This window comes from Crotalus tigris, unplaced genomic scaffold (assembly GCF_016545835.1).
Source record: "Crotalus tigris isolate CLP2741 ecotype Arizona unplaced genomic scaffold, ASM1654583v1 scf7180000017631.5181431, whole genome shotgun sequence".
Classification (NCBI taxonomy): Eukaryota; Metazoa; Chordata; class Lepidosauria; order Squamata; family Viperidae; genus Crotalus; species Crotalus tigris.
The window spans coordinates 3,458,078-3,471,189 of record NW_024096525.1 but is presented as its reverse complement, the minus strand read 5'-3'; the positions used below and the strand labels follow the sequence as shown (position 1 = coordinate 3,471,189).

Genomic DNA, 13,112 nt, shown 5'->3' with positions numbered 1-13,112 from the left:
ACGGCGGAATATACGGTATTACACAAATGCAGAACTGAACTTTCAAGAAGCGAAAAAACTAGAGCCCATTCTGAAGATGGGAATCTGAAGATTCAAGGATGAGTTTAAATATCCAGAGAATTTGGCATAAACTAAGCGTTGAAGGAAGTTGACTTCAAACATTGCACATATTTGCTTTTTGTTTTTGTCCTTATTTTGCAATGGCACCAGACAGCACCATCTAGAACTCCAAGATGCTACAGCCATCATAAATATATGTGCAGTCAGTGGTCAAGCCCCTGAATTTTGTGCACATGTCCAGGTGGGTACTGTGTGAGTCACAAGTGTGACGATCGGTTGTAAGTTTCAGGGCCACTGTAACTTTGAGCAATTGATAAATGAACTGTTGTAAGTTGAGATCTATTTATAGCTGCTTTGGGTCCAGCAAATGAGAGCACTATGCCACTTCTGCTTCAATGAGATTTGAATCAAAGCCCATCATCCTCCAAATGTTGTAGAGTTAAACCTATATGAATGTAGTTGACCAAGTACATTAACATAGGTTTATGGGTACATGTTGGAATGTTGTGGGGTGGGAGAATCAATAGCCATGGACCCATTTTTTTGTAAAAAAAAAAAAAAAGTGTCCTGCGTTTCAGAAAACAAGCTTACACTGACAACAGGGGAGATACAGTATTCATATTGAAAATAGGAACACAGAGGCTGCGTAAAGCAAAAGCAGTTGATCTTGGCAGCAGGAGCTACTTCAGCACTTTGAGTAAAGCATCAGAGAAGAGGTGTTTCACCCCAGAAAGCATTGAGGCTGAGCAAATCCATTTCAACTGGTTGTTTGGCTTTGATGCAAGATGCTTCTCAGCACAAAGAAACAAAGCTATGTGAATATTACTCCAATCAGCCAGGGAAGACATTACACCGCGTTATAGAACTGCTTTTCAACGGAATCACTCCCTTGAAGATTTGCCCAATCTGACCAAATGCCTTCAGAGAGGGGTATCTCTTTTTCTTTTTTTCATCATTAAGAGAGTAGCAATGAAAAATAAAATGAAATTAATCTTCTCTCTGTTGCTCATTGCCTTGATGTTGAGAAGGATTCTCTATATCCATTCAGTTTTTCCCCCCCCTTTATTTTAAACATTTCACCTATTAATTGCATTCTTGCAATTTACTTCAACTCTTCTTTGGGCTTGACAGGACAAATTCAGGCCTATATCAAGCAAAATGATGCTAACTGTTTAATGGGTTAGTAGTACATTTGTCAGTGACTGGTTAAATGTTCTCCTGAGGCTGTTTATCATTGTCAGTGACTGGTTAAATGTTCTCCTGAGGCTGTTTATCATGAATGAAGGCAAATTATAGGTGTCCCAGGATAATGTTGCAAGATTATATGGGTGGGTCATGGGGTCTTCTGAGCTTTGTTCCACATTTATATGATGCCTTCCTACTGGTTGATTGGTGGGTTGGTGGTTGGCAATTGGCTGTTGATTGATTGATTGGCCAGCCATCAACACACCAATGAAGCAATAAGAAGGCACTATATAAATATGACTCATAAAATAGCCCAAAGCACATATTCCAGTAGAGAGAAGTTCCCTGAGGATGGGCTCCAGCACAAGTCCAAAAGCTCGGAAGACTAAGCCTCTGGTCCCGGTGACCCATCCAGATTGGATCTATCTGTTTATGCTCATGTCCTTGGGAATAAGTTCCATTCAATCCAAGGGTTTATTCTGGCTAGATATAATCACTCTATCAACAACTTCAAACCTACTGGAAAGTTAAGATCAATGCTATGTTATTCTTACTGTTTTTGCTTTGCTATAATTTTGTAATTTTGCTTCCCCCTCTCCCTTTTCAGTAAAAAAAGGTTTTTCCAAAGTAGGATGTTGAAAATGGGTTGATCTTTTGGGCACCAGGGACCGGTTCCATGGAGAGAGGTTTTTCCATGGACTGGAGAGGATGTGGTTTTGTGTGCTGCCTGCATCTTGTGGATGCAGTTGCTGGCATGCCACGGCCCGGTACCGATTCATGGACCGGGGGTAGTGACCCCTGGTCTAACTGCATATCCAAAGTGCACACAATTACATCATTGGATGACCTAGTACAAGTAGTTCTCAACCTACAACTGGTCACTTAACAGACCCTGAAAAAGGTACTAATTATACAGATTCAAAGTTCAGACGGCCAAGGTCCACCTGTGATCATGTCACTGCATTTGGGGCTGTGAACAATCGTCTCACATGTCATTTGCAATGTCCCAGAGTCACGTGACTGTGACAAATTAACATTTTTTGCTGGAAACTGGCGTTTACTTCTGATTTCCAGCAAAATACCCCCCCCCATAGCAAACAATGAATTTGCTTAACAACAGCAGTGTTCACTTAACAATCACTGCAACAACAACAAAAAAGGTTGTAAAATTGGGTGTGGTTACGTGAGGACTCACCTAACTACCATCACAATTTATGACCATAATTGCAGGCTCAATTATGGTCCCAAGTCAAGGACTACCTGTCATTCTATTTGCTTAACGTATTATTATTTTTTTATTTCTTTTTATTCCCCATTAGGGCTTTTGTGATGACCCTTTGATCTTGACTGCTATGTACATTCCACACCTGTGCAGCCGTCACTTTCTGTGGGTGTGGGGTAGCTACCAAATGGGGCTGATTTATTGCATCTCCTTTTCATGGAGATGTTAAGCAGAACAACCTGATCTTGGTTGCTGAAGTCTCGGTTTGGTCATCTTGCAATGGCCAACTGTATTGAAGCAATATGTTGAGAGGAAGTGGGATCATTTCCTGTAGCCCTAGCTCAATGCCTGGTGTGAACCCAGAAAAAAACAGGTTAATCTGTAACTGAGTTAAAGGTGCATACTTAGCCTGTGCCCTTAATTCTCATCCTGTACTTCAAAATTTGATAACACATATTTTATAAAAGGAAAAAGGAAACTAAGTGCAAATGCAACCTTTGACATTACTGTATTTATAAGCCTTTAGCCCTAGCCGATGTCTTACCGGCTGTGTAACCAGGCTCAAAAATCTTTCACGCTCTCCCTCTTACATTGGAAATGTGCCACAAAACCCATGGCAGATAGCCAGGTTAAACATAATGTAGTGGTATGAACTGCTGCCAAGTTAATGCTGGCTGTAATATACTTTACCTCATTAAACAATGCTCACCAAGATTCCCATCTACTCAGAAACAATTGGTCTCCATAGTCTACTGCTCATCTTCCAGGTTCTTTGGCAGTAACATGTGGGTTGTATCAAGCAATAATGGTAACGGAATCAGAGCTCAGAGCTAATGCTGTGATCATTTCAAGAATAAACAAGAAGACGGTTGAATTATCAATAGGATTTGAACCTTTGGTTAATTTCACTGGCACCCCCATGATAGTCTATTGGCCTCTAGAAGAAAGATTAAGATCTTATTTGCCAAGAAAATTGGACAAGCCAGCATGCTGATTTCTGCTCAGCCGAGGCATCTCTGGACTAAAAGATCATTTAGCATATAGAAATCAGGGTGAGGGTTAAAAAGGAAGGCAATCTTAAATGAAACAGCTAATGGCGAGTATAGAGTATACATATATTTAGATCTATGCTGGTTTATGACCCTAACAAAGATTTGATTGGATGTATTTAGATTGATCTATCCACCTAGTAAATGTCATGAGCATTAGCGCTTGTGAAAATAGGCCAACAAGATTACGACTATTGCTTGCTCAGACATCACCGCACTCATTTAATCTGATAATGCTTTTTGATATAAGCAGTTCCTAGTTATTACATTAAATAAGTTGCACATATGTCTACACTTGTACAAACATGACAACAGATTCCATGGGAAGAAGAAAACTTCAACAGTGAAAGCTATGGATTAGCTAGATCTGGACTTTCTTAAACAGAGCACTCCATTATTTTACGGAAGGATTCTTGCAAAGCAACTAACTTATAAATGAAACCACTCTCTTTATAAAACACCTAACAGGCACTGAGATGTCTTAATTGTTTAGACTTCCTGCTGGTTCCTTGTGCTGGGCCAATTTAGATTATGAGCTGTAAGAGTGTGAGGCTCACAAGTTCAGAATTTAGCAACTCTACCAGTTCCGTCTCTACAGCATGTGACCCTTTGGGGTCACCACCATTGTTACCAGACTGAAAAAGTCTATCACTCAAACCCAGTTGTTGTAAAATAACCCCGCATTTTCTCAGAGCAAGTTTTGCTCAGAGAAAGTGGACATAGCTGAACCTGAGAGTTTTTTGTGGAGAGGAAATTCTATAGCTGCATCCTACACCTGTTCTATTTCTTGACCTTCAAGGTGTCAATCTTTTGAAGCCTGCTGAAAAGAAATTGTCTCTGTTTCTGCCATTTGAGTGAACTCAGCCCCTCCCAGGATTCTGACACTAATAATATTATCTGCCAAGCTACCAGCTTCTGTATTGAATCTGTCCCAGCAGGTGTCAATGTTGACCTTCCAGACACTCTCCATGCTTCCCCACATCCGATGTCTTGATATTTGCTAGCTCAGACGAACACATCCTGTCAATTAGAACTTCTCAGGCCCACGCTAATGAAGGCAAGCTGCTTTTTCATCAAGTGGCAATTGAAGAAGTAGGCAGAAAGACGGGGAGTCCAAAAAGACATTTTCAATCTTCTGCATGTTGGAGAAATGAAAGGTAAGACATCTTTGTCTGGCTAGAAATTAACGTTTGCATGGTATTAATGACTTTCTGTAAACTGTAGTCATGAATATCACATTCTACAGTCTGACAGTTCAAGGAAGAAGAGAATGAGAAATAATCTCAGGAACAAATAACTTATTTTATTTTTGTCCGTTCAAGTCAGTCTTCTGCCAACAGCCCGGACAAGCTCTTGCAATTTTCATGGCAAGGTTTTTCAAAAGTGGTTTGCCATCGTCTGCTTCCTAGGGCTGAGGTCGCCCAGCTGGCTTTGTGCCTAAGGTGGGACTAGAACTCACAGTCTCCTGGTGATTGGCCCAAAATAAGCAGGCCAATTTTCCTGCCTAAGCAGGACTAAAATTCATTGTCTCCTGGTAATTGGTCAAAGATCACGCAGGAGGCTTTCCTGGCTAAGGTGAAACTAGAACTCACAATCTTCTGATGATTGTTCCAAAATCATCAGCCAGCTTTCATTCTTAAGGTGGGACTGGAACTCACAGTCTCTAGTTTCTGATGATGCCTTCACCACTATACCAAACTGTCTCTCGGTACTATTTAATGTCACTTTTTGTCAGTTTCATTTCTCCCCAGAGTTCTAAAACTGCAGTCTAACACATAAAAGTGATCAAAGCCAAATAAAAAATAATTTACTTTGCATAATAGGTCATTAACCTAGAAAACTGGTTACAGTTTGCCACTATGTTAATTATTGAATAAAGTTTATTAAAAACCAACAAATAATCACTTATGCATTCCAAGGGATTAGAGATATCAACTTCAGGGGATGGGCGATTGAAGAGAAAAGAGACAATTTAATTTGTTCATCTCTATCTATTTGTCTACCCCCATGTCTTTTTCTCTTTTAGTAATACACAACATGGGATGAGATCAGGGGTAACCCCAGAGCATAGGTTTTTAAAAAAAGGTTAACATGGTGGCCATCCAGTTTTACGCAAAAGACTATTATTATTTTTTTAGCCACAACCAGAAGAGTCCTCTGGATGAATAATAGAATAACAGAACAACAGAGTTGAAAGGAACTTTGGAGGTCATTTACTCCAACCCCCTGCTCAGGCAGGAAGCCCTATGCCATTTCAGACAAATAGTTGTCCAATCTCTTCTTAAAAACCTTCCAGTGTTGGAGCATTCACAACTCCCGACACTAGCCAAATTAAACTGCCTTCTAATTCTGCATTTTGTTAAACTGATTTTCATAGCTTCAAAGGCCTATTTTCTGTAGAACAGAAGAAGACCAAGTTTTCACACAACTTGTGCTTTGGCCTCCATTCAAGACTTATTCTATTGTAAATTATTAACTTATTCTATTTCTAAATTATTCAACAAAAGGATCCCTGGTGGTCCTCTTAAGTGCATTAATATCCTTCTTAACAAAAACTGTACTGCTCTTTCAAAGAGTTATATTATTCTAATTTAGGGGACAGCTAGAGGGATTTAGAATGGAAACCAGCCTTAAATGAAAACATTTATAAAAACACACTAGCTGTTGCAGTCCTGAAGCATTCTGGAATTTTGCTTATAGCCTGCTACACCACTGCAGTGAAAACTTCATTTACTAGAAATTTATCATGCGGGCACTAAGTAGAAGAATTCATAGTGGAATCCAGATGCTGCAAACATTTGATTCTCCAATTCCGATGCACAAGCTATACCTTCAACCTTTTGACAAATAGCTCAATCACATAACAGGTTTAATGGTATTATGGGAAGATTGGATGCACCAGGTAATATAAAATTTAGAAAGCATGCAGATTAAAATATATGTTCTCTTAGTGATGGACAGCTTATGCTATTTCTAGTTTGTCTCAGTTTCATGTGTATTCAGTCATACATTAATTCCATTTGCTGCTGGGTTTTTTTTAAAGCCACATGAAAACATATATTCAAACCAATATCTTTTCTGTTAGGTATTCTTGTCATGAATTTTCACTTAGCTATACATTTATGTGCTATGTGTATATGTATTTTCTTTACAATTATGAACCAAAAAATGCTAAATGTTGCAAACCAAGGAGACATATAAAACGAAAAGATAACCGTAGGCCAAGCTGTGCAGTATGCCACATACAATTTCAGACCACAAAACTCTCTAACAATCTGAGGTTTAATGGTCATTTTTGTTTGTTTGTTAAACATTTCATTTAGCATAAAATCTTCAGGTTTTATTACAGGTCACATTAGGATTTCAGTGGTACCTATTGATATGCACTGATGATTTAAATTATTTCTTCACAAAACAACATCCAATCCCACCAGATGCAAAAGAAAGATAATTCACTATCCTGTTTCTTTTATCATTTTTAGTACAATTACTGAACTAAATGTTACCATACCATTTTCAACTGAAAATTATTTAATATTTCTATTGCCAAGAGATTCACAATTTAGCTGCCCAAAGCAAAAAAGGAAACAAATCTCTTCTTACACATTGACACCACACTCTCTCCATCTAAAATACAGGTAATAATCCTAATTTTGGTGAATTCATTAGTTATATTCTTTAGTTTAATTCTTTAGTTATATCATTCAGTTTGTCAAAAGCATTTTTTTAATCTGATCTTTTTCAGATATTTAAGACCTTCCAATTTTTTTTTTGGGGGGGGTAGTTATGAGATTCTACTAATGGTTACATTTTATCAGTGGAAAATCTTTAAATAAAAGTCCTGCAAAGAAGCTTTAAGAAATCTCCCAGAGTGTCAAAACTCTAGCCAGGTGTCATCACCCATCTGTCTATTTGCAACAGTGATTCAGGTATCCAATGTTTTGTTTTAAAGACCATAGAAAAAGGACTATAGTACACAGGACATCCCTTGAAGGAAACAATATGGAACCACTGGAATTGCAACGCAGCAAAACTGAAGTAACAGTTTTGCAGAGAAGAACTAGAAAATGGGATAGCAGAAATGTGGGAGAATTGAAATTTGGGAGAACAGAACACATCCTTCTTGAGACATCTTCTAAGAGTCACTGTTCGTTGTGTAAAAACTTTTAGAAGGCCTACTCAAATCCTATCAGGTGCCAGTTTGAGATCTTCTGGACAAAATGGAAAAAAGGATGCTCAGGTAAATCATTATTTTGAGGGTGACTGTGTGGCCCATCCCAAACACCTCAGTGCAACATGAAATCAGGCCAAGGCTACTCAAGCAAATTACCTAACTCTGCAGGTAAAATCTGATTAGCCTGCTCCTCTCCCCTTGGTTGCTTCAGAGTTTCCATAGCAGCTAAAACCGACACATAATGGAGACCTCTGATTTCAACTCAAGTAAAGTTCTTGGAGGGAAAAAAAAATCTGGTTGGATAACAGGGACTCAAACATCTCTGCAGAATGAAAATATACCAGTGGCCACACCTGAAAGTGAAACCCATCAGCTGAAGTGAAAGCCCATGGATGACAAAGGAACCCTGTGCCACTCATTAAGTAGAGCAGGGGTACCCAACCCCCAGTCCATGGACCACTATGGGGCTGTGGCATGTCAGCAACCAGTCTGCACAAACAAGAAAATCCCCATCCATGGGGTGCAGGCAGCACACAAAATCACGCACCCTCCGGTCCATGGAAAAACTTCTCTCCACGGAACCAGTCCCTGGTGCCAAAAAGGTTGGGGACCTCTGAGGTAGAGCATCGGGTGAAGTTAGATGGGTTGTCAGAATGAGAAAATAAGTACAAGATGAAGATGTGGCTCAAAAAATTCCAGCCTTTTTCTGCCCCAAAGGTGCTTTTTTTTTTTTTTTCCCCCAGGAGGCAACTGGATTTCCTTGTGTTTCTTTTGAAGACATTTTGCTTCTCATCCAAGATGCTTCTTCAGGTCTGACTAGATGGTGGGGAGTGGAAGGATATGTATTGCTTGCAGACAGAGGGTCCTTTGCATCAAAGCTTCTTGGATGAGAAGCGAAACATCTTCAAAAGAAACACAAGAAAGTCCAGTTGCCTCCTGAAAAAAAGCACCTTTGGGACAATCATCATCTAGATCAGACATGTCAAACACAAGGCCCGGGGGCCAGATGCCGCCTGCAAAGTGGTTTCATGTGGCCCGCGAAGCCATCCTGGAAACAGTGAGGGAACGGCCCCCGCTGCCTTGGCCCTGGCCCAGGCCAGCCGGGAGCCAATGTACAATTTTGTGGTGGCCATCTTGGCACTTGCCCAAGTGGACCATGCCTTGGCACTTGCCCTGGTCCCACCCCCTTCTGCCAGAGACCCTCAGATCTGTCCCACTCCTGCCCAGGCCCCCATAGGCACCCTTGACGTGAATGATGTAGAACTGCCATGCCCACCCAGTAGGCCACACCTACTCCATCCACACCCACCCAGTAGGCTGCACCCACTCTGGCCACACACATACACACACACCAGGGCAACTGCAATGCTGATGCGGCCCTCAGTGAAATTGAGTTTGACACCCCTGATCTAGATGACTGAGGATTTCCATAGACAGCCTTTTTTTGCTTCTTCCAAAATCTTTCCCTATTTTATCCCACTCACCCAACAACTGTGATTTAGGCAAAAAAGTAGTGATAATCTGACTGAAATCTGTCATTATGATTCATGACATTTATAACTGGCTGGGTTTTTTATCTTTCCTTCTTTCTGAGCTCAGAGACACAACAAAAACAGTAGATTCCTTCCTGGACTATCCCATTTTTAGACTATAAGAATGGGTAAATGCATCTTTTAACACACACACACACACACACACATACACACACACATTTATCCAACAACAAACCTTATAAGAGGAAAGTAATTGTGTCATGGAGAAAACTGAGTTTCAATCACATTGCATTTTTACATTTTCAGTGGAATCCATAGATTAGAAAATAAACATAATGCGTGCTATTTTCCAAATAGAAAATAAATTGATCAGTGAAATCAAATAATTGGAAAGCTTGCTTGCCTGGTTGCTATTTTTTCTATTTCTTTTTTTGGACACAGGGACACTCTTGTGGAATATGAACATTTGTTGTGAAGAGGTTTCTCCACATTATTCAGTTCTGGGTGTACTGAAATACTTTGTCCTCTCATTACATATCAATTGTGTGTAGCAGAAGGGAACAAATACACCGAGACAGCCACAGATGTTCGATTTGCTGATGTTGATTGTCTTATTATATGTTTTAGCTCAGCTAATATTTGGCATATATATTTTGCTCGGTATATACTGGGGTCTTAAGGGGGGGAAAAACCCAGAAGGAAAATAAAGTAGAACCCATAACCACTGCCTACCTCTGCACTAGGGAATTAATATCCATAGGCACAATGACTCTTCAGATCAGGAAATATGCTAAAACAAATAAAGCAAATAAGATGGTTGTCAAGAATGGACATGTCTGACATCAAGGCATCCTACTATGTAAGGCAGCAACATTCCAAGAAGGATTTTGAAGGGGAGGGACCATTTAAAGTTTACCTTACCTTTAGGTGAAATATGCCTCCAGGTGATTGTCGGGTCTGGCCTTCCTGTAGCTATGCAGGTGAGACTTATGTTGCCACCTTCATTGATGGAGATGTCTGAGGAGATCTCAATAATCTTGGGAGGTACTGCAGGGACAAGAAAAGGAAGAAAGTCAGCTAAAGAATTAGGAAAGCTATTAATTTCTGAACATTCTTTGAGAGAGATCGCAATTCACTAGAAAGATACAGAACATGAGGATGGAGGTTCATTCTCTGAGCTTGTGTGCTGGTTTCTGAATGTTTCATTACCAAACAATTCAACTGGAATTTAGGGGATGTCAGTGTGCATTTGCTTATAAGGGCTTAGTGTGGTCAGTAGGTCTTGTGATGGGGAGATCACATCAGGTAAGAATCTTGTAATGAGTCAGGTGTGGGTTGTGTCAAGCAAGAGTCTTGTGATGGGGCCAACCCACAAGCTTGGAGAATGAACTTCCATCCTCATTCTACACCTGAACTACAGATATCTGCTATTATTGCATTTAAAACCGTAGCTTCCTCAATTTGTCTACAGCAAATTTGAGTTCACATAGCCACATCTTGTGTACATCATGGTATTTATTTACCTGACATAAGAACCATTGGTTGAGAGATGCTCATATATTTGTCTCTGTATTTTTAATTATTAAATACCTACAAGTCCATATCACTATCTACATATATTCTATGCTGGGGGATCAAGAAACACAATATGAGATAATAACAATCCAGTACCAAAACACCAGCTGAACCATAAAAGGCAACACTAATTGATTGATTGATGAAAACATCAAAAGGCTAATAAAAAACATAACAAAAGAACCAAGAAGTAGAAAACAAACTGAGGCCAAATCATTTTCAAATTCTATTACATTTGCTACACAAAATTAGTATTAGCCACCAGGAGTTATTTGCCCCTGGATATGTTTAAAATTTTGAAGTACAGAGACCAACTTCTGTGTTGTATTTTTCTCAATATTTTTTGAGTTAGGTAATTCAAATGAAGCTTATGATCACTCAGAAAAAATCCTAGATTTAGCACATTAGCCTCAAAAAGACGGATCCTCCATACTTTAATACCTTGGAATCTGCTTTCCTCAATTCCTTCCCTATGTCCCATCCATGTTCCAGCCATCTTTTCAATCTTTTTCAAGGAAGCTGGATAAATGTAGAATGGACACTGAGGCTTTGCATTCATTGCCTTTGACACAAAGTAAGTAATTTATTGATCTGTAAAACACTCGGAGACGCTCAGGAAAGGATTATGTCATGCCAACACTAGGCAATAAAATAAAAAATGATGGACTTTTCTGTGAACATGAGAGGTGATTTAAGGTTTGTAGCTGGAAGTGTAGTTAAAGTACATTTTAAGTGGAAATCAAGCTAAGTAATGAATTACCCTATGTCTGGAAAGGCTGTCAGGAGTTCATTTTCTTGGCTTCTGACTCAAGAGCTAATATTCTACCTGTACACTAGAGAACAACAAAGGACCAAGCTAGTAGGATGGGCTTAACTAGGAGATGGGGCAAAAATATTTAGACATGAATATTGGTTTGACTTCATTGCAAGGTAGCCAAAGTAGAATTCTAACAGAATAGGATATTAAATATATATCCCAGTGTGAGGACTTTATGGAAGATGATGTAGAAGATCCAAAATTGTCCACATGGAACAAATACGAGCTTTTGAAGAAAGACCATAAAGATACTTGCAGCATCTTGAAGACTAATTGATTTATTAGCGTGCAAGCTTTTCTTCGTGCATCTGAGGAATTATGGGCCATAAAAACCAATGCAAGAATAAACTTGTCTTGAAGGTCTCAGAGGTGTTGTGCTCATCACAAATGGACATAGTTTGGGGCAACTATAGGAACAGGGCAACCTGACCTGGTAGGTTCACAGCTAGAGAACAGAAACAAAGATAGATCCAGTACCATAGGAAAAATAAATTCTGAGGATACAAAGGAATTACTGGATTATTTCTGTAATTCCTCTTCTAGGTCCTACAAAACACTGAATAATGAAAGTCCCTGAAGCCAGCTGGAGGTAGCATCTTAACCAAAGGTCTTGCAGGATAAGAAAGTTATCTATAGATTCAAGAGACTAACATCTGGACTCCTAGGAAAATATTCTGCCTCTGCTATACAGCTTCCAAAGTTGCCAGAAAGTACAGTCCTTGGCTAGGTTATGTTTAATTCCTTGTTTCTGGGTGGTGGCGCAGTAGTTAGAATGCAGTACTGCAGGCTAATTGTCCACAGCCAGGAGTTCGATCCTGACCTGCTCAAGATTGACTCAGCCTTCCATCCTTCTGAGATCAGTAAATGAGGACCCAGATTGTTGGGGCAAGATACTGACTCTGTAAACCACTCTGTAAAGCTCTATGGAGTAGTATATAAATCTAAGTGCTATTGCTATTATTTCTACTACATGTCTACCAGATTTGCACCCTGTGACCTTTCTTTGTATTTAAGTTAGCTCTGTATAAAGTCCTTTGGTTCCATGAACAGAAATACTGGTGTACTTGACTCTGACCTGTTCCAGTTTGATCAATGCTACATTTCCCCTTCAGTTAAATTCTTTAATGCGGCTCTCAGACAGAAATAGGACAATGAGATGTTTTTTTTATATATCCAGATCCCTTCTGGGATCTAAAGGAATAAATATATAGATCAGTCTACACTTAGAATGAGTCATGTGTTAGCAGCTAGAAACAAGAGCTGATCACAAAGAGCTAAGTAGGATTGGATTTGATTAATCCTTTCACATGAGATCATCAGGAAATCCCAGGGCTGTAGGCTAAGCTGGGAGGTTGAAAAAGACATAATAGAAGAAAGCAATGGCAAGAAAACAATGTGGAGATGCTGAGATCAACCCCGAGGCAACTTTATCAACATCCAATTTGTTCCAAAGGCCCACACAACAACAACAATAACAACAACAACAATAATAATAATAATAATAATAATAATTTTAATATGTGGTTTCCATATTAAA

At 39.4% G+C, this 13,112-nt stretch overlaps 1 protein-coding gene across 5 annotated transcripts in view; it reads right to left on the bottom strand.

Annotated features, from left to right (window-relative positions):
* Positions 1-13,112, bottom strand: part of LOC120304222 (neurotrimin) — a 610,216-nt gene that overhangs the window by 82,243 nt on the left and 514,861 nt on the right. For all 5 annotated transcript variants that reach the window (XM_039334537.1, XM_039334538.1, XM_039334539.1 and 2 more), the window contains one exon: positions 10,105-10,230. In XM_039334537.1, coding sequence (XP_039190471.1) covers positions 10,105-10,230 — 126 coding nt within the window. The remainder of the gene's footprint in view (positions 1-10,104; positions 10,231-13,112) is intronic.